At 37.7% G+C, this 22,618-nt stretch overlaps 1 protein-coding gene across 1 annotated transcript in view; it reads left to right on the forward strand.

The window, feature by feature from the left end:
* MYO16 (myosin XVI) overlaps positions 1 to 22,618 on the forward strand; it is a 637,778-nt gene that overhangs the window by 167,191 nt on the left and 447,969 nt on the right. Inside the window, exons 8-9 of the mRNA XM_004382940.2 lie at positions 6,723 to 6,798; positions 10,557 to 10,710. Of these exons, the coding sequence (XP_004382997.2) occupies positions 6,723 to 6,798; positions 10,557 to 10,710 (230 nt within the window). The remainder of the gene's footprint in view (positions 1 to 6,722; positions 6,799 to 10,556; positions 10,711 to 22,618) is intronic.

Genomic DNA, 22,618 nt, shown 5'->3' on the forward strand with positions numbered 1-22,618 from the left:
GGGCCCTTGTCGCAGATCAGGTGACCGTAGGTGGATGGATTTACATCTGGGTTCTCAGTTCTGTTCCATTGGTCGATGTATCTGTCGTTGTACCAGTACCAGGCAGTTTTGACTACTGTAGCTGTATAGTAGGTTCTGAAGTCAGGTAGTGTGAGTCCTCCAACTTTATTCTTCTTCAGTAGTTGAGCACACCTCTTGAGACTGTTTGACTTGGTGGACATCCTCATGGAGATATCCAGGAGAGAGTTGGTGTGTGCAGGGTATCGGTTAGGGCTGGTAATAGAGATTTGGGATAGATTACTCAAATTGTGCACAATGGAAAAAGAGTCCAACCATGGACAGAACATTATGGGAAACACAATATAACAGAGAAAAGTTCCATATAAGGAGTTGGAGTTGGAATGGTCATCTAGGAGGAGAAGGAGGTCTGCTGCATGTAAGAAAAAAAGGAGTGTATCAAGAAAGGAATATGAGGACAATCACTGTAGAATACTGGTGTGATTAGGAAGCATTTATTTTGTGAAATAAAGCTAGATCTGTTTGTCAAATGACAAATCATAGAGTTAATATTAATGATTCATGAAACATCTTTGAATCTTAGGTCTGAAATCCTTCACATAGTTCTCAGAGTTACAGACATACTCATGACACTGTAGAGTGTGTGATAATGAGCATGCTATGTAATTCAGGTAAGAAATAGGAATTCTGAATTCCTGGGTACCTTTAACATTATAATTTTCCATTATTTAAATAAAATTAAATTAAACAATCTCTTTTAGCTTCTGGACCAGGAATTAAACTTTCTCAAAGCACTCATTGCTATTTTTCAGCCTTTTAAAGCAGTAACTTAAGTGATCTTCAAGGAATTAATTTTGCTAAATTCAATCAAATTGAAATAATCAAAACCAAACCCACTGTCATCAAGTCAATTGTGACCCATAGCGACCCTATAAGACAGAGTAGAAGTTCCCCATAGGGCCTCCAAGTCTTTATGGAAGCAGACGGCCGCATCTTTCCGCCAAGGGCTGGTGGGTTCAGATCACCCTTTCTGTCAGCAGCAGAGCTGTTTAACCACCGAGCCGCCGTCTATATCCAGTAACTTGTGTGAATTTAAATTTCAGCTTAAATACATTTTTTATCGGCCATTTAGTATTTTCTTTTACACACTCACACATACACACACACAGTGTGAATATAGGTTTCCTAAACCAGTGGTAGCTTTGCTGATTATAAAATTTCTTCAGTAGGGCAGATGAATCATTCCTAGGGTACACACTCTGCCTGTTTGCATTGTAAGTAATTTAGCTAAGGATCTTTTGTGAGGTTAAAAAAAATGATCCAGAGTAGAGAATATGAAATTAGCATTAACCTGCTTGATTTATTTCTGTGATAGGACTTACAGATATCCAACTGGAAGCACACGGAAAATACTGACCTTATAAAAAAGAAGGGAATTCCGCATGACCAAATTCCCCAAATGGGAGTTTTCTTATTCCACACATAAATGTTTATGTTTACAGCCTTGAAATAAAATGGAATTCTTTTATTGTTAGAGAGTGCCCTGTGGAAAACAGTCTCCTTTTGGTACTTCAATGCTTTTTGTAGTTACAGTTGAAGCTGTAGAGAGGTGGTTTGTTGAGAGAATGCACACGTTTCTCTTTGAACTTCTGTAAAGAGTGAATTGGATTTAGAAGTGCAAAATAATTATTACAGTGTCTGTTAATGATCATATTATGACATTTTTGCACAGATATAAAAGATTTTGGTTTACTGCTGTTCTTTCAAATTTATTTAAAAAAAGGCAATCTTACCTAATTCTTGACTTTTCTTTCTTTCTTTCGTTGATCCTTCTTTCTTTACCTTTCTCCTTCCCTCTTTTTTTTCCTCTTTCTTCCACCCTTCTTCCCTTTATTTTTTTATTTCCCCCTTCCTTAATTTCTGTCCCATGGCCTAGAGGCAAGCAGATTTCTCAGATCTTTAATATAAAACAAGGCAGGTTAAAATCATCTTTTGCCTCCAAATTTCTATGATAGCTTAAAGAAAATGTTGTGTAGGCATTTGTTATATCTTAATTCTGTTGCCTTCCTAATTATATTCACCTGCTTGAAGAGTGTTGGAATACTTCATTTCAAAGAACATTATTCTCCCAATTAATGGTTCTTTGCTGTATATATTTTAAGTGCCTGAGAACCTGTTCTTTAAGATTTTATCTTTCAGATTTCAATAGAACTTCTCTTTCTTTAGTAAACTACATCTATATATAATAAAGACAAGGTTCTAAATAGAAGCCCTCTGTTTTGTGTGTTACTGATGTAATTTGTGTTCTGCAAAACTATGCACGAATTATTAATGGGCTTGTGGGAGAGTTAGTGATGGGGCAGAGTAGGGAAAACCTAATTAATTTTATAATGAAAGAAGTGACAAGAACAGTAACCAATATTTGGGGGAGATAACTTGGAATTCCTAGACAAGAAGCTCAGCATTACTGGAGAATGCTACAATGAATGTTACAAATGCAAAAAAATCAATAGATTCAGAAAACCAGCTCTGTTCTAGACAGTAGAATAAAGCAAGCAATGGAATGAAAGACAAACAGGAAAGGAGAAAGTAAGACTTTCCTTATATAAAGGACAACATGATTGTGTACATAAAAATTGTCAAGGAATCTCTTTCTCTCTCACACACAAACTACTAGAATTATTAAGTGAATTTATCAAGAATGTGTACATTTCCATTAAAAACATAAAATATACAGGAATACATTTAAGAAATTACGTGTAAGATTTCTACATTAAAAACTATAAAACATTTTAGTAAGAAACTAAAGACATCCTAAATAAATAAAGAGGTATATTATTAAGATAGCTCACATAGCAGATATATTATTAAGATATCTGTCCCCCAAAGATGACCACACCTCATCCCCAGAGCCTGCACATTTATAACATTACACAGCAAAAGGGTTTTCTGGATGCAATTACATTAAAGACCTGGAGATGGGAGAGATTGTCTTGGATTATCACACGGGTCCTTAAAGCACAGAAATTTTCTGGCTCGGTGTCAGATGAGACTGATGAAGAATAGTCAGAGAGATGCAGCATTGCTGGCTTTGAGATGAAGGAAGGAAGGAACAGACAGGCCAAGGAATGTGGACAGCTGCTGGAAGCTGGAAAAGGTAAAGGAATGGGCTCCTCCCTAGAGACACCAGAAAGAAATGCAGTCCTGACAACACATGAACTTCAGCGTGTAAACCAAAAACCAAACCCATTGCCATCAAGTGGATTCTGACTCATAGCAACCCTATAGGACAGAGTAGAGCTGCCCCTTAGGGCTTCCAAGGAGTGGCTGGTCAATAGCAACCCGATAGGACAGAGTAGAACTGCCCCATAGGGCTTCCAAGGAGCAGCTGGTGGATTCAAACTGCAGACCTTTTGGTTAGCAGCCAAGCTCTTAACCACTGCCCCACTGGGGCTCCAATAAAAAGATAATCCAGTAGTAAGTGGGCAAAAAAAAAAAAAAAAAAAAAATCTTGAGTAGAAACGTCATAAAAGAAAGTATGAAAATGGCATTGAGCACATGAAAAGGTGTTCAACATCATCAGTTATCAGGGAAATACAAATTAAACCACAGTGAGGTACCGTATTTTTATGCAAGTAACATGTACCTTCTACGTTTGTTTGCCAACCATTCCGGCTCCCTGTGGGGTATTTTCGTATGCACGCTATGCTAATTTGTTTTTTTTTTTACAGCAACCTATGGAAAAAGAAAATTACTTGTGAAAAAATAACTCACAAGAGAAGGGACTGGTTGGCAAACAAACATAGAAGGCACGTGTTATTTGCGTAAAAATATGGTACTACTTCACAATCAGTATAATAGCTAAAAAAAGACGATATCAACTGGTGGAGAGGCCATGACATAAAATTACTAGTGAAGATGCACAAGGGTAAAACCCTTGAGAAAATTGGCCATTTCTTGTGTAGTTAAATATGCGTTTACTAAGTGACCAAGTAGTAACGACTCCTAGCGATTTTCAAAAAAGAGAAATAAAACATATCTCCACAGAAAGTGTTATGTCCGTAACAGCTTTATTCAAAATAGCCAAAAACTGGGAAAAACCCAGTTGTCCATTAGAAGGAAAATAGATGAACAAATTATACTATATTTATGCAGTGATCTGTAAATCAGCAATAAAAGTGACAAAGTCCTAATAATGCAAACATGTGGATGAATCTCAAAAATATTATATTGAGTAAATCAGGCCAGACACAAAGGAATATATATTTCTGGATTTTCTTTCTATGATGTTCAAAAACAGTAGCAAAACTAGTCTAAGATGATATAGATCACAATATGGTTTTTTGTGAAGGAGTGGGAATTGATTGGTGAGGGGCAAGAAAGAACCTTTTGAGATGACAGAAATATTTTCAACCTTGATTATGATGGTGTTCACACTGCATATACATTTGCCTAAACTCTTATTATCTGTGCATTTTAGTGCATTGAAATTATCCTTCAATAATAAAAAAATGTATTAGAAAAAAATACAGCTAAGAGGTGTACCATGTACCATTTCCAGTGCAACAATTTAGTTAAGGACTTTTAATTTTATTGTTTAACTTCCATTATTGTGGCTCCTCTTGCCTAGGAAATATTTATAAAATATGATCAAATATTTCTCAACTGAGCAAGTTATTTTACATTGCAGAAACATATTATTTCAGAAAATAATACACCATATGAATCAAAGTAGAAATAAAAATGTAATGATATTTAGAACAGAATTATAATATAAATAAAATGTATGGCAACCTATGAAATACAGAAAAAGTACTGCTTTGGTAAAAATGTGCAGCTTGTAAGAATGTAAATCATGTAATACACACATATTAAACACAAAGAGGGGCTGAAAATGAATGAGCTTGATGGTCAACTTGAGAAGTTTGAAAAAAGATTAATAAAATAAATAAAACAGTGTAGAAATAAGGTATATCAAAAAGTTGAGAGTATAAACTATATAACTATAAAGAAAAAATGCAATAGAAAGGACCAATAATACCCGAACTTGGTTCTATTAAAGATTAATGAAATGAACCCAAAGTTCTGGAAATATTTAGAGAGACAGAGAGAGAACACAATTAATGATACTGTGCATACAAAAGAAAACATAACTATATAAATAGTACACATATTAAAAAGACAATAAGGGAAATAAAGAAGGTGATGTAACCAACAGCTTTATGCAACAAATATGAAAACTTAAACAAAAAGGGCAAATTCCTAGAACAACGTAACTTCAAAAATACCTCAAGAATAAAAAGAAGGATGAAGAGTCTGGCAACATTTATGTATCTCCATTTTCAAAGCAACCCATCTTAAAACCACAACAGTTTCTTCTTTTACACCCAGCAATTTGGTGATATTTAAATGTTTGATAATGAAATTAGTAGATAGAGTAGGAAGCAACAGGAACTCTTGTTGGAAGTGGGAGTGTACATTTTAAGTAACCACTTTGAAAAAAAAAAAGGGAACTTCCTGATCACTTGGAAGACATCCAAGCCTGTGCCCCATCAATTCCACTCTTTACCCTAAAAACAAAACTCTTGCACATGTGCATCAAGAGATATAAACAAGACTTTATAGCAGCATTACTTGTAAAAATAAATAAATAAATGATTGTAAATGGCTTGAATGTCTACCAACAGGAAGATAGATAAATTGTGATATTTATCTATCAATACAATTTTATGAAGCCATGGAAATGAATGATCCTTGGTTAAAACGATCAACTCTGGTGAGTCTCAAAAATGTAATGTTAAACCATGAAAGCGAGGCACAGAAAAATATATACAGTATAATTCATTTTCTCTAGATTTCAAAAACAGGTGAAACTAAGTAGTAGATTGGTTAGGGATATTTCCATACGGAAGTGTTAAGTGTATGAAGAATGTGGTTGACTCTGGGAGATAGAGAAAGGAATAATTCCGGAGAGGAACACAGAAAAGTACCATTAACAATGCATTTTTAAAGTTGGGTTCCCTGGGGTTTAGTTCATTACTGCTCTTTCGTTCGTACATGTACATTATATAAGCCATATATTTCTCAAATAACACGCCTGTGTAAATAACACACCCACACATATAACGCACAGAGCACACCAAGGAAAATAATGCCTGAGGGGTTGCTTGGTTGGTAAAAAACATTAATATCTTATCAAGTCACTTCATTCTTATAACTTGAGATTGAGTTTTCCAAATTTTCCAGTGTCTTTCTAGGTTCCTGTTGACCATGGTGCTGTCATGGATGAATAGCACCAACAGTTGAGATTTTAGCAAATGCCTAAACTGAAACAAAAGAAAACAAAATACGCTATAAAATATAATTTCTTCAAAAAAATGCCCTAAAGTAAACCTGAAAGATGAAGGGAAACGTTTCAAATCCTCAGTGACATCTCACTCATTTGATAAGTAATTTTTGTTCTGAATGCACTAATTGCTGAAACAGTTTAACAAATATTTTTTAAAAAACATAAATATCTGTTTTTTTTAAAAAGGAACTGGGAATGGGATAGTATGAAATATTTAGTGCAGTAGGTTAAGCTAATATAATGTCATTCCACTAGCCTGGAAGTGTCCCTTGCAGGTAGTAACTGGGTATTATTTACTGATGACTTTCAGTGTCTTACATAGTATTTTCTATTGCAATTATCTTTAATGTTTCAGACAACCCTGGTGAAACTTCTTTTGATGCATCAGGCAAACCCAAACCTCCTGAACTGCAATGGAGAAAAGCCTTCAGGTAGGTTATAAGCATCCTGGGACCATTGAGCGGTTACCGTTTCCTTCCCATCGTGTTGAAGTTGTTCATGCATAATTACTGTGGCCACAAAATGAAAGTCAGACTATCCTGTGAAGCTATGTGTAAATTACACCTATTCAAGTACGATTCAGAAATTCGTATGCACAGTTCCATTAGAATAGACTATTAGAGGGTGGTTAAGTTCATAGGATAGGGCTGTACTTTATTGTATTTTTTTCATGCTTTAAACTTCAGAGCAGCGATTTCTCTGAAGATCGCTTACCTGAAAATTTATTTTTACTGTTATTTAGTTATTTTATTATCATACCAAACACATACTTATTCATTAGGATATTTTAAAACGATAATACTAAGTTTTTCCACATAGATAGTCTTACTGCAGGAAATACATAGAGACTGACATTTTTAAGCTACTTTATAACCTTGACTTAATGTTTCTTATGTTTAATAAATGTCTTTTTGAAGATTTTTAGAGTTCTTTTTTTATCACTATTGTTTTACATATTTATATACTTATTTTATAAATGGCTGCTACATTAATTTTCTAGCTTTTAAAATTTAACAGCAAAGTTGTTACTCAAAAAATTTTTGAGGGGATATATTAAAAATAAAAGAAAATTCTAAATAGTAAAAGAGAAGTCTGGCTTAAGTAACAAAATAATGTAAAAATTTTAAGGTAGTAATTTATCTGAATAACTCAACAAATCTGTTTATTCTTCTTGTTGCTATACCTCTACTAATAAAAGCACTTATGCCTGATATTTTTTATTTGATGTAGTTCTAGGAGCATGATTATCTGATATACTTCTTGTTTAAGTCAGGACAGAGATTTGCTCTATTTCTTTTTTTTTATTGAAAATTAAGTATCACTGATTAATGTTTATTACTTCATCTTTTCCGCTGAAATAAACTGAAGATTTAAGACACAGAACTATGAGATAATAGTAACAAACTTCAGACTCAGGCTAATATTAGCGATAGCCTAGTAATAGTCACACCAACGGAAGTATGCCTGAGGGTAAATATTAAAAAGAGCAAATAGACATTTGCAGATTTCCTCCATATTTTTAAAATATTAGGGCCCTGGTGGCACAGTGGTTAAGTGTTTATCTGCTAACCAAAAAGTTGGCAGCTCAAATTCACCAGCCACTCCTTGGAAACCCTATGGGGCAGTTCTCCTCTGTCCTGTGGAGTCTCTGTGAGTCTCGACGGCAATGGGTTTGGCTTGTTTCAAAAAAAAAATATATATATATATACACACACACACATATATCTATATCTATATCTGTATATACATATTTGTGAAATATAAGTCACATCCTCTGTTGACTCTTCTCTGATTAACAAACTCACACTTTTTAAGTTCATGTCCCTGGCTTCTTTCCCGGAGAAGGGAAGAAATGATAGATTCTTGACCGTAAGGATGCCCATCTGTCACCCGTTTCACATGCTGGGCCTAGTGTCAGCTGTGCCAGTACTAATATCTAAGGCAGTGGCAACGGACAGTCCCAGAGCCTCAGTGAATGGCTGAGTGTCTTCTGGTCTAAGTTTAGCTCTGCTCACTTCAGCTACGGTGTATGATGCCTCCCTTAGACATTTCGCCCATTTGAGTTATGCAGAGTCTATCAACAATGTAATACCTTCCTCATGCTATGTTTTCAATCAGAGAAGCAATGCTAGAGCCATAGCAGACTCTAAGTATTTATTGATTGAATGGAAATACTGTGTCACATGCACGGGGCAAAGGGCCATAATGCAGTGAAAGGATTCCAGTTGATGAAGCATATACCATCATCTAATCCATCAGCCTTGGTGGCGCAGTGGTTAAATACTCGGCCGCTAACTGAAAGGTCAGTAGTCCTAACCCACCAGCTGCTCCACAGGAAAAAGATGTGGCGGTCTACTTCCATTAACGGTTACAGCCTTGGAAACCCTGTGGGGCAGCTCTACTCTGTCCTGTAGGGTTGCTATGAGTCGGAATTGACTTGACGGTGGTGGGTTTGGTTTGGTTGATGATCAGCAAGAAGAGTGAAGCAGATAAAATAATAGTGCATGGACGAGCAGTGAACTAGACACCCGCGTAATGACTGAGCAAATGAAAATCATCGTGACTGCTGTATTATATTATCATTATTTTGCGTTTCCTTCTTGAATTTAGAATAGGCATATATATTAAAAAAAAAAAAAAATCTGAGGAAAAAGGAGTTTGAGGTTTAGCTGTTAGGTGGGGCAGAAAGTAAATGCTCCCAAGTACGGAAGCCGAGCTGTCTCCTCTTCCTTATACACACATTTCACCGGGGGTGAATGATCGTGAAAACCCTCTGCCATAGGTATCTACTTGGAGGTGGCTGAGCTATCATCAGGCCAGAAAGCCAAATAACTCAAATTTATACACAATGGTGGTCATGCAGTTTAGTCATGAGGACTGAAAAGGATCAGTTGCCTTTACTAGGTTCTTTTTTTTTTTTTTTTAAATATTTTATTGTACTTCAGGTGAAGGCTTACAGAACAGATAGTTTCTCATGTAAACAGTAACACACATGCTGTTTTATGACATTGGTTAACAACCCCACAACATTTTAACCCTCTAAATTCTCAACTTTTTTTTCTTTTGTGAAAATACACATAGCCAAAGATACGCCATTTCAAAATTTTTTTTTTTACATACACATTTAAGTGACATTGACTACACTCTTCTAATTGTGCTGTTATTCTCACTTAAGATGAAGGCTTACAGGACAAAATAGTCTCCCATTTAGCAGTTACTACAAATGTTGCCCTATGACAATGGTTAACAATCTCACAACACATCAACAATATCCTTACTCTACTTTGTGTTCCCTATCATCAGCTTCCTACTCCCCTTCTGCCTTCTGGGCCTTGTCACTGGACTCCTGTACCTTGTTACTCTCATGGTTTTACTGGGCTGTCCACTCTCAGGCTGATCAGTGAACCGCCTTTACTAGGTTCTTAATTGTTATTAATGTGAATTTTTCTTCAGAATCTATCAATTTTCAATTTTAATTGGCATTAAATGTAAACTTAATGGATGCATATCTGAACTGCTGCCCAAACATGTTCAGATTTTAGAGTCAAAGTATAATCTGTAAGGAATTAATTATTGATGTTTATATGTAATTATTGTATGTAATTATCGATATTATTATTGATATATAAATGTATCACACACACAAACACATACACACACAACTATCTGATGTTTCTGATTAAAAAAAAAAGAGCAAAGAGGTTGGTCAGACCCACTGCTTTAATGACGCAGCTGAGAATATTTATTTATCTCCCCATTTAGTAGCATGTTTATAGAATGCTTACTATGTTTTATATTAACCAGCATTTTTGTAGGTATAACTGTTTTCATCATTTTGGTTCATATTCACGAAGATGCAGGGAGAGTTTTATGGAGAATGGAATGACATTGAGTTCTTCCAGGCTTAGCTTCTCACTTATTTTTCATTTCACTTATCACCGTCGAACAACTATTATTTTTATACTTTGTCGTTTTATTTGTAATTAAATGTGTCACTGATGTAAAACAAGGCAGTGTTTTAAAATGGGAGTAATGCAATTTTATTCCTACAATAAACTTTTAGTGTTTTTCATTTTGCTTTACGCCTTGATAAATTTTAGCATTGTAAGCATGTTGGAATTATTCAGAATAAATAGTTTTCTGTGATGGCACTGCCCACTTTTTCTGATTTTCTTATTGTTTCTTGTAGATATTGCTGCATCTGAGTTTATTGAGGAAATGCTGCTAAAAGCTGAAATTGCCTGGGAAGAAAAAATGAATGAGCCTTTATCTGTTCCTACCTTAGCACAAGAGGAACCCTATGAAGAGATCATTCATGATCTTCCAGCACTTTCTAGTAAGCTGTAAGTGTCTTCATTATTGAATGATACAGTCATAGGTCCTGCTGATTGTAGTTGATTATCCTCACATGCCATCCTTTCTAGCTGTCAGGCATTTTATAGTCGATAGTAAGTCTCTCTCTCAGCTAAATGAGTTAGAAAATTGAACCTGCATATCAACATGTTGAAAATTTGTTGTCAAATTTGTTGCCAATGGTGAGTTAGTATAATTGTATGAAAACCTCTGATTTTCTAAACATTACTATTTCATTTATTAGATCAACTTTGACTGCTGTGAGACTAAAGCCAGTATTTTAAACCACTTCAAGATTTTAGCTAAACTGATTTGTGAGGTTTCCAGTGGCCATCAACATGACTAAGTTGCCTAAAGTAGGAAATACAGCTATGCATATTTTTATCTCTAAAGTATAGTATAAAGTATCTCTCTAAAGTAAAAAAAAAAAAAAAAAAATCAAATGATTGCTTATTGTCCGAACTATCTCCTAAAAAAGGCATTTTGCTTGAGAATGTCAGATGCTGAGATGGAGCACTGCCTCATTTTCTAGGTCTGAAACAAATGATACAATGTGCTAAGTCTGACTAATGATAACTGACATTCCAATTCATGTTAAATTTTGGGGAGAATAAATCTTCATTTAATACATAAGACAATAGTAACTCCTCCGGAGCTTCTCTTTGCCAGAATATATTTATGGACATCATGTGTATATATAACATACATGTGTTATGTATATAACTTGGAGTATATATACTCATTAATTCATTGAAAAATATTTATTCAGAACCTACTGACCTGGGTGCCTGCGATATATAACAAAACAGACAACAAACATAATCTAGTGGGGCTGGGCACTGACTATCTAAATAAACAAGCCAAAAACCAAACCAAACCAGTTGCCCTCGAGTCGATTCTGACTCATAGAGACTGTAAGGTACTTTGCAAATAGTTTCTGGGACCTAGTTTTAAAGTCCTTTAGATCATTTTAAAAGACTCTGTAAGTACAAAATCTTCCTAAATTAACAGCAACTCAGTAAAGAAATTAAACATTCAGAGCAATATTATGTTTTAAAAAAAATATCACTATAAAATTAGTGACAAAAAGATCAAACATCTGGTAGGGTACCACCTCCAGGACTTTCCTGTTTTAATATACATTAGAAAGAGGAAGAAAAACATGAACAGCTTTACAAGGGATTATCAGTGAGATATAAATGTTCAATTTAAAATGTACAACAACCTAGGATGAGAATGAATAAAATACAAGCATACGAAAATCTGGAGATTCTAATACAACACCTCTAAAATAATTCTCTGTATCAGTCATGGGTCTCTGCATATTTCTTCAGAGGTCCTGCTGTGGTTACTAGAAAAAGTTTGAGTAGTAGGAAGGTTGGATGCCCCATTTGAATGATCGATAGAACAACTGGGCAAAAGATCAACAAGGAGATAGAAGACTTGAAGAACACTTATAAACTAGACCTAACAAACATGTATAGAATGTTCCATCCAACAACAGCAGGATACACATTCTTCTCAAGTGCATGGGGAACATTCTGTAGGATAGACCATATGCTGGGCCATAAAACACACCTGAACAAATTTTGTTGTCGTTGTTCGTTGCCATCAAGTGAGCTTCAACTCATGGCAACCTCACGTACAAAAGAATCAACCATTGTTCGGTTCTATGCCATCTTCACGATCATTGTTATGCTCGAGTCCATTTTTGATCCATAGGGTTTTCTTCGGCAAATTTTCAGAAGTAGATCACCAGACCTTTCTCCCTAGTTTGTCTTAGTCTGGAAGCTCTGCTGAAACCTGTCCACCATGGGTATTTGAAATATTGGTGACATAGCTGGTATTTGAAATACTGGTGGCATAACTGTCAGCATCACAGCCATATGCAAGCCACCACAGTACGATAAACTGACAAATGGGTAGTGGCCAATAATTTTTAAAGTATTGAAATCATACAAAGTATCTTCTCTGATAACATGGAATGAAATTAGAATTTTTTTCTTGAAAAAAAGGAAATTTAACAAATATGTGGAGATTAAACAACACACTTCTAAACAGTGGGTCAAAGAAGAAATCACAAGAGAAATTAGAAAATACTTTGAGATATTGAAACTAAAAAAACAAACAAGCAAAACACACACACACACATACACACTGAACTGAAGCTACTAATGACTTTATTCCCAGTAGTCAAGAGAGCGCTAATCGTTTATGGTGTGATGTGGTAATAGGGATATGCAAAATATCACCCTTGGATAGTCGTAACAGAATACTTATAGGAGACAAAATTCTGGGTAATCGTGTATTTGATATCTTAGAACACTTTTTTTCAAACTGACAAGTATAATGTCATTGGCTCATTGCTCCTAATATTGAATGACCAAGTGGGGAGAGAAAAGGATGAGCTCAAGATTTCAAATTCTCAGCTCAAGTGCTGCATAAATGACCTGAAAGTTTCTATGTGTGCCTTGAAAGAAAATGCAGTGTCTTATACCCACAGAGCTGAAATTGCTGAAAACCAAATCAAGACTCTCATCCTAGGAGTGGCTGAATTGAAATGTAAATTGAATTTCTAATCTTGCAGGGTGTCTGATGTTAAAGTGAAGGAATTGATTGGGAAGGAGTAGGATCCTGAAAATTGGAATGGGGACATATAGGCAGATAGTGATGAAGCTGGGTACACTGAGCCCATAATTTATGCAGAGTCTTCTAGTAGAAATCTTCTTTGCCAGCCCTTCCATCATATCTGAAGAGATTAACCCTGAGCAACCTATAATGACCTCCCCTGACATATTTGCCCTGAAAGACACTGCTTAGTCTCCTCAGGATAGCCCTCTTCCCTAGCCTTCTTTGCTTCTAGATCTTTGACTATACTCAAGAGCTAAATCAAAAACGAAACCCATTACCAATGAGTTGATTCCAAATCATAGGGATCCTATAGGACAGAGTAGAACTGTGCCATAGGGTTTCCAAGGAGCGGCTGGTGGATTCAAACTGCCAACCTTTTGGTTAGAAGCCAAACTCTTAACCACTGCACTACCACGGCTCCACTCAAGACCCAGCAAGCCCCAAAAGCTCACATACAAAGTGTGACCCATGAGGAGGTATGCTACCCTCAAAAAGGACTACACATTTGTTAAAAAATTTGTAGGCGGAAGTCTGGAGAGTATGTGTGGGAATGGATATTAAAGGTATGAGATAATGGATGGAGGAATATAAAAGTGGACCAGACCAACCTCACCATCACGTTGGAGAAGGAACATCCTCCCTGTGGACAGAACTTCAAGCAGTGCACCTGATCGTTCATTTACCTGGAAGGAGAAATGGCCAGTTGTGCTATTGTATACCTGTTCATGGGCTGTGACCAATGGTTTTGCTGGATGGTGTGGGGCTTGGAAGGAACATGATTGGAAAGTTGGTGACAAGGAGGTCTTGGGAAGAAGTATCTGGATAGATCTCTGCATAAAATAAGGGGCAAACCACACCTTTGTCACCAACTGCATGGTAAAGATTCATATGAATCCAGTCCCCAAAAGGTAGAAATTGGTCTAGTCCTCCTCTTCCCACTTCTCCATCCTTGTCTCCACTGCCCATATGGCACTCTCTCTCCAACTCTAGCCACCCAGACTTGGGTCAGAAGTCAAAAGTGAGATGGACATCATCCTTCAGACTGCCACATAGGCAGACACCAGCCACAAGTTTGAGGAGTCCACATGGCACCCCCACCTTCTGCCCTGCTGACTACAAATTTAGGGTTAGTTTTCCCACTGCTCCTTCAGGATGCCTGCCAGAAGCTCAGGAGTCCGTACAACACCCCACCTTCTGACCTATTGGCTCCCACTGCCTCTTTGGAACGACTCACAGAATCTCACAGAGAGTATATCATACTTATAACTACAGATTTATTATGACCAAAATGGATACAAATGAAGAGACACATAGGGGAAGGTTTAGGAGGAGGTCCCAGCGTGGAGCTTCCATGTCCCAAAGGACACAGTACCCAGCTGATAGCAGATGTTCTTGCCAACCAGGAAGCCCTGTGAGCCTCCATGCTCAGGGCTTTTATTGGCCTCACCATGTGGTCATGATAGATTATATCATGCCTCCTGAGGTTAGTCAACATTAGGTTCCCAGGTGGTACCTCTTGGTCTGGTCAGACCCCACTCATTAGTCTCAGCTGTGGTCTGGCTCTCAGGAACAAAGAACAAAGGCCAAATTGCTTTCCATACCTCACAGTCTCTCTGAATGGGCAAAAAGCATGAAGACATCTGTGTCCTGTGTGAATGCTCATGAAAGGGGGACATCAGCTGAGGTGGATTTTAATAATCAAGTGGGTAGCATGATTTATTCTGTAGATACCAGTCACCTTTTCCTGAGCCACTCCTGTCATTGCCCAGCCAGCTCAGGAACAAAGTAGCCATGGTGACATGGTTGTAGATTATACATGGGCTCAGCAAGAGGTACTTGCACTCACCAAAGCTGTCTATGTGACTATAGATACTGCTGAGTGCCCAATATGCGAGTGCCCAATCTGCCAGCAGCAACACTGAGTTCTCGATGTGACACCACTTTCCAAGGTGATTAGATAGCTACCTGGCTGCAGGTTGATTACATTGGACCACTTTCATCATGGAAGGGGCAGTGTTTCGTTCTTACTGGAATAAATACTCACTCTGGATATGGATTGCTTTCATTGGCCTTCTTTGCATGCAGTGTTCCTACCAAAACTACCATCCATGGATTTACGGAATACTTTATCCACCATCATGGTGTTCCACACAGCATTGTTTTTAATCAAGAAACTCACTTTAAAGCAAATCAAATGTGGTAATGGGCCCATGTTCATGGAGTTCACTGGTCTTACCACATTCCCCATCATCTTAATATAGTTGGGTTCAGAGAACAGTGGAATAGCCTTTTGGACACTCAATTATCGTGCCAGCTAGGCGGCAATACTTTGCAGGGCTGGGGCTATATTTACCAGGAGACTGTGTATTTTTTAAAGTAGTTGTCACCATTAAGTAAAACAAATTACGCTTGGTAATGTGGGTATGCCCAATCTAGTCAGTTGAAGACCTTAAAACTCAGTTTTATGAGAGGAGAGGGATTTTGCGTTAAGACTTTAATATAGATATCCTACAGAATTTCCAGTATGGATTTTGAACTTGCCAGTCCCCAATTCCTTAAAGTCAATCAATATCAATCTGTCTGTCTGTCTATCTATCTATCTTTATCTCCTATTGATTATGCTTCTCTGGAGAACGCTGCCTAATACATCAGGAAATTTCCTCAACCTGATTCAGGGTATCTACAAAAAGTCCCACAACTAACATTATACTTAATGGTGAGAGACTGGATGCTTTCTGCCTAAGATCAGGAACAAGGCAGAGATGTCCTCTGTATCACTTCCACTCAACACAGCACCAGAGGCTCTATCCAGGACAATTCGACAAGGAAATAATCAGAAGGCATCCCGATTAGAAAGGAAAAAGTAGAACTCTCTCTATTTGCAAATGATATGATCTTGTATATAGAAAATCCTCAGGAATCCACTAAAAAAACTATTAGAACTAATAAATGAGTTCAGCAAAGTTGCAGGAAGCAAAATCAGTGTACAAAAATGAATTGTATTTCAATAGACTCGAAATTAACAATCTTAAAATCAAATAAAAAATTTAATCTACGATAACATCAAGAAGAATGAAATACAGGTAAATTTCACAAAAGAAGTGCAAGACCTGTATACTGAAAACTACCCCTCTATGGGTCTGTTTCTTTTTTAGAAAGTTCAAGTCATTGTTTATTAAAATACCGTCTAGTAAGGAGCCCTGGTGGTGCAGTGGTTAAGAGCTCGGCTGCTAACCAAAAGGTCAGCATTTCGAATCCACCAGCCGCTCCTTTGGAAACCCTATGGGGCAGTTCTGCTGTGTCCTATAGGGTCACTATGAGTGGGAATCACCTTGACGGCAGGGATTTTTTATATGAGATGGGAGAAAAACAAAAATACAACTGTATTTTGAGTTGGCAAAGGTATATTAATGTGGGTCCCCTCTGAATCCAAGTCCTGAGGAGGGTGTGAAGACAAAGTCTTACCCATTACAGTGGAGATGGATGTCAAGGGAATTGAGATTTAGAAAGGGTAGGAAGATAATAAAAGGATTTGTCCTCTTACTCCTTGATATTCAGCTAGCCTTTTTTGCTCTTTTTTTCCTCAATAATTCTTTGCTTTTCACCTTTTCTCTCAAGCCCTCATTCTGAGGACTTCACCCTGAATTCCTTCACCTGGATTACAGTTGCCCATATTTCTTCCTCAGTTTGAACTCCGACTTCCTATTTCTTTGCATTATCAAGTTGATTTGTTTCTATTTTCCCAAAATATATTTTGCTTAATATCTTAAGAATTGAACATTTCGCTTTTCTATTACTTAGAATCCAAGTAAAATTTCCTTTCTACTCTCAACTCATATGTATTGTTCTTTGAGCCTTTTGTTCAGTAAATTCAATTTATGCAGCATAAGAACTTTACTTCCGTTTTACTCATTATCCATAGCAACTGTCTATGATTGGTTAAAAATTTAATGAACAGGAAATCAGCATATTTTGGGGTTATATCTTTATTTCATCTATAGTTCATGTTTTGTAAGATTTCTTCTATCTCAGTAAATATTAATAACGTCTCTAATTGTTACCTGACCTTCAATTTCGTGTGTAAAAATGAGCAAGTTAGATTTAACTCCAAAGGTTCTAACAACTGTAAAAATCTGTATCTCTAAACCCAAATCCTTTTAGCCTGCCCTTTTCATCTTTAAATCTACAACAACTATTTCCGTACTTAACTCTTATTTCCCACTCTGTGTTTTCTTTCCTTCTGACTGAGTTCCTCCTCTCCTTGCTGTATTTTCCATCCCTGTCCTTGGATGGATCCCAGTGCCTCATTTACTTTGATTGCTGCTGATGAAACAGCTGCTGCTGTGTGTGGCCTTTGGTGTCTGAACGTGGAAATGGTCTCCTACGGTTTTTAATTGCTGAGCAATTTTGCTATGTGCCAAATTGTGTTCCTAACATTTCATTTCATGGAACTCTTGATATGGAAGCCACAAAATTCTGCATAAAACTGAATAGAGCAGTTCACTTAAGAATTACAGAATTTTACTTATTAATAATAATACCAACAATGATAACAGCTGGTAATTGTGCAGTTACCAGTGTCAGATATTCTGTAATGTGGTTTACATGAGTAATTTCCTTTAAACCTCAAAACAACACCTTGAAGAACTTTCTATCACGGCTTCCAACTGGTTTGTGCCCGTTTGACCCCCTACTGAGAATTTGCATTTCCACCCCAGATATACTGAATCAGAATCTACAGTTTAACAAGATCCACAAGTGATTCTTATGTTAAAATGTAGATGTATACATAAGAATCACCTGGGAATCTTGCTAAAAGATGTATACATAAGAATCACCAGGTGATCTTATTCAAATGTAGTTGTGTACATGAGAATCACCTGGTGATCTTATTTAAACATAGTTGTATACATAAGAATCACCTGGGGATCTTGTTAAAATGTAGATTCTGATTCAGTATGTCTGGAGGTGGAAACGCAAATTCTCAGCAGGGGGTCCAACCAGGAATGAACAGGTTCCAAGTCCTGCTTTCTGTGACTGTTGTTATTGTTGTCATGTTTCATCAAATTGGTTATGACTCACAGTGACCCTGTGTACAACAGAAGGGAACAGTGCCTGGTCCTGCGCCATCCTCACAATCATTGCTATGTTTAAGGCCATTGTTGTAGCCCATTGTGTCAGTCCATCTCATTGAGGGTCTTCTTCTTTTTCCCTGATCCTCTACTTTGTCAAGCATGATGTCCCTCCCTAGGGGACTGATCCTTTCCGACAACACGTCCAAAGCATGTGAGATGACATCTTGCCATCCTTCCCTCCAAAAAGCACTTTGGCTGCACCTCCTCCAAGACAGATCTGCTCGTTCTTCTGGCAGTCCATGCCACACTCAACGTTCTTAGCCAACACCATAATTCAAATGCATCAATCCCTCTTTGGTCCTCCCCATTCTATGACTATCTCCATTTTATGCTTATTAACTGAGGCTGAGAGCTAAAGTAACTTGTCTTAGGTCCCACACCTATTCAATCTTATATGGTTTTCACTAAGAGATCTTTTTGTTTTGTTGTGCTTTAAGTGAAAGTTTACAATTCAAATTAGTCTCTCATACAAAATTTATACATACATTGTTACGTGACCCTAACTGCTGTCCCTATACTGTGACAGCACACTCCTTCTTCCCACCCCTGATTTCCTGTGTCCATTCAACCAGCTCCTGACCCTCTCTGCCTTCTCATCTCGCCTCTGGACAGGAGCTGCCCATTTAGTCTCATGTGTCTGCTTGAGCTAAGAAGCACACTCTTCACGAGTATCATTTTATGTCCCATAGTCCAGTCTAATCTTTGTCTAAAGAGTTGGCCTCCGGAATGGTTTTAGTTTTGGACTAACAGAGAGTCCAGGGGCCATGTCTTCTGAGGTCCCTCCAGTCTCAGTCGGACCATTAAGTCTGGTCTTCTTACTAGAATTTGAGTTCTGCACCCCACTTCTCTCCGGCTCTGTCAGGGACTGTCTGTTGTGTTCCCTGTCAGAGCAGTCATTGATGGTAGCCGGGCACCATTTAGTTCTTCTGGTCTCAGGCTGATGGAGTCTCTGGTTTATGTGGCCCTTTTCTGCCTGTTGGGCTAATATTTTCCTTGTGTCTTTGGTGTTCTTCATTCTCCTTTGCTCCAGGTGGGTTGGAACCAATTCATGCATCTTAGATGGCCTCTCACTGGCTTTTAAGACCCCAGATGCCACTCACCAAAGTGGGATGCAGAACATTTTCTTAATAAGCTTTGTTATACCAGTTGACCTGGATGTCCTCTGAAGCCATGGTCCCCAGACCCCCACCCCTGCTACACTGTCCCTTTGAAGTGTTTGGTTGTATTCAGGAAACTTCTTAGCTTTTTAAAGTCCAGTGGTGCTGACTTCCCCAGTAGTGTGTGTTGTCCTTCCCTTCACCTAAAATAATTCTTCTCTACTATCTAGTTAGTGAATACCCCTCTTCTTCCCCACCCTTGAACCATTAAGGAATGTTTTCTTCTGTGTTTAAACCTTTTCCTGAGTTCTTACAATGGTGATCTTATACAATATTTGTCCTTTTGTGACTGACTAAATTTACTCAGCATCATGCTTTCCAGATTCCTCCATGTTACGTTTAACAGATTCATCGTGCTTTATCATTGTGTAGTATTCCATTGTGTGAATATCCCATAATTTATCTGTTCATCTGTTGATGGGCACCTAGGTCATTTCTATCTTTTTGCTATTGTGAACAGTACTGCAGTGAACTTGGGTGTGCATACATCTATTCATGTGATAGCTGTTATTTCTCTAGGATATATTCCAAAGAGCAGGATTGCTGGATCGTATGGTACTTCTATTTCTAGCTTTTTAAGGAAGCACCAAATTGATTTCTAAAGTGCTTGTACAATTTTACATTCCCACCAACAGTGTATAAGTGTTCCATTCTCTCCACAACATCTCCAACATTTATTATTTTGTGTTTTTTGGATTAATGCTAGCCTTGTTGGGGTGAGATGGTATCTCATTGTAGTTTTGATTTGCATTTCTAAAAGATCATTTTTATTTGTAGTTTTATATACTCTAATTTGGCTTTAGAGAAGAGCTTGTTGATGGGTCTCACTGTTATGTTTGGGTAGCTTTAGGTGTGGAGCATTATCAGTTTAACTGCCTATTTCCTTTCAGCCAATTTAGGAGAATTGTTTTAGCATAATTTAAGAAGATAGTCTGTCATTGGGAAAAAAATGTCCCTTCTACAAAAATGATGAGCTTCAAGGTTACTTTGCAATACAGTCTGCTGCCGAAGTGTTTTTCAGCTAGAGCTTCGAGTGCAAAGAAACAGTTTGGAGCCATTATTTTCCATAGGTCAGGCCATCCATGCAACCCTTTGCTCTTGCTCACACTGAGGGTCTGGAATTGCTCCCAATGTGTTCCTGTGTGGCAGTGTGGTGTGGTGATTATGGATATAGGCTAGAGAGTCACGCTGTCATGATTTGGATCCTGGCTCTGCCGTTTATTGGCTCTGTGACCTTGGGAAATTTAGTCAACCTCTCTGATACTTTTCCTCAAGTGTAAAATGAGAGTGATGATGATAATAACTATCGCTTGAGGTTGTTACTTCTGAGACTGAATTAATATTTATAAAGCACTTAGAACAGTATCTGGCTTGTTATAAGTGCTTGAGAAATGGAAAAAAAAAGTTCTTCATTCATCTGTGAACTACCAGCAATAATCATCAAAGACTAAAAGGCTTCTGCCCACAAGCTAAGACAAAAATAGAATTAGGCCTTCAACTTGGTGCTTTTAGACTGATTATAACCACATGGAGAAAAATCTTATTTTCTAAGCAGCTGGAGAGAAAATCCAATCTCAGTAAAGACTAGCTTTGGTTGGGTGAATCCTTTGATTAGGTTGCTCTGGGGCTGGGCCTCTAGGGCTTCCTAGTCATCTTGCACTTTAGATGGAGAGAAGCTGTTCTCTGCCTGGAAAAGGAATGGAAGGGTAAGAGGCAGAACTCAGCAGGGCTCAAGGCAGTAAACTGCACAAAAAGCCCAGGAGGAGCAGATTGCAGGGTGACTTCAGCCAATGGGTTATCAATGAGAAGAAATAAGTCATGGGGATTTTTGAGTGAAATTACGAGTTATGCAACGTGCCTTCGTGCTTGACCTCAGTAGAACCACAAAACTCACGAAAAGCTTAGAGGGATTAGATTTTGTGGCAGGTCTTGAAGGTGCCACCTTTTATGAGGCAAGTTCAACTGAATTCATTGAACACAGTCAACTTAGGACAACATGAGAATTTCTCCTGAAGCTTCAGTCACTCCATTTGAAAATAAATGTGATTTGATTATCCAAAGCAATTTAATATAATCATTTCCTTCAATCTGCATTTCAAATCCATGGTTTAGGATAGATAGACATAATTCTCCACATTTTACTTATGGAAAAACAGACACCCAGTGTTGTGAGTGGCCTAAAGGAGGAGCTAGTAAGTGGCAGCTGCGATTAGAACCCAAGACTTTGGACTCTTTTTTTCATGCTTTCTAACCTAAGGCAGGAACAGGGTCAGGGAGATTGTCTGGGCATGTCCCCTGCTTCAGAGTACACACAATTTTGCCATGAAGTTCATATTAAAAAACAAAACAAACAAAAAAAACTTCTTACATATGAAGGAGATAACCTTCCACCTATGCCTAAACACTGCACCTGAGGACCTTCATCATGGAAATGCCTCCTTGCAGTTTACACAAGGACATTTAGCTAAGCAATATTGAAGTGCGTGTTGTTACTTTAAGACTCTTGGGTACAGTTGTGCTGCCACCATGGGTTTTCTTGCTCCAGCCGGTTTAACGCAGGCCTCTCTTGTTACTCCTGTGAGGCAGCCGTTCTTGTGAGTTTACCACTGATCCTGAGCGACCTGAGCGTTTTCCGAATCAGCACAGCGTCCGTCACCACTGAACAGTAAACTAGCATCGACTGAGATGAAGTCCGACTAGCTATCTGGCCCTGGAGTCTGCAGTCATTTGGAAGCTCTTGGACTGCTGTTGTCATTGTCAGAGAAGCTGCAGCTGGCTGTGCGCAGTCTCTGGATTTTATTAGCATGTTGCCCAGAGGGATGTGTGACAACAAGCCTTGAGTGATACAAACATACAAAGCACTTCCATCATAGCCTTTGTGTTTATATATGGAATTTTATTACTAGTGTTGAATAAATGAGTTGTGAGGCTCAGAAGCATTAATCATCTTAAACTAGCTTCATTTATGAAATAAG

Source organism: Trichechus manatus, unplaced genomic scaffold, assembly GCF_000243295.1.
Source record: "Trichechus manatus latirostris isolate Lorelei unplaced genomic scaffold, TriManLat1.0 scaffold00102, whole genome shotgun sequence".
Lineage (NCBI taxonomy): Eukaryota > Metazoa > Chordata > Mammalia > Sirenia > Trichechidae > Trichechus > Trichechus manatus.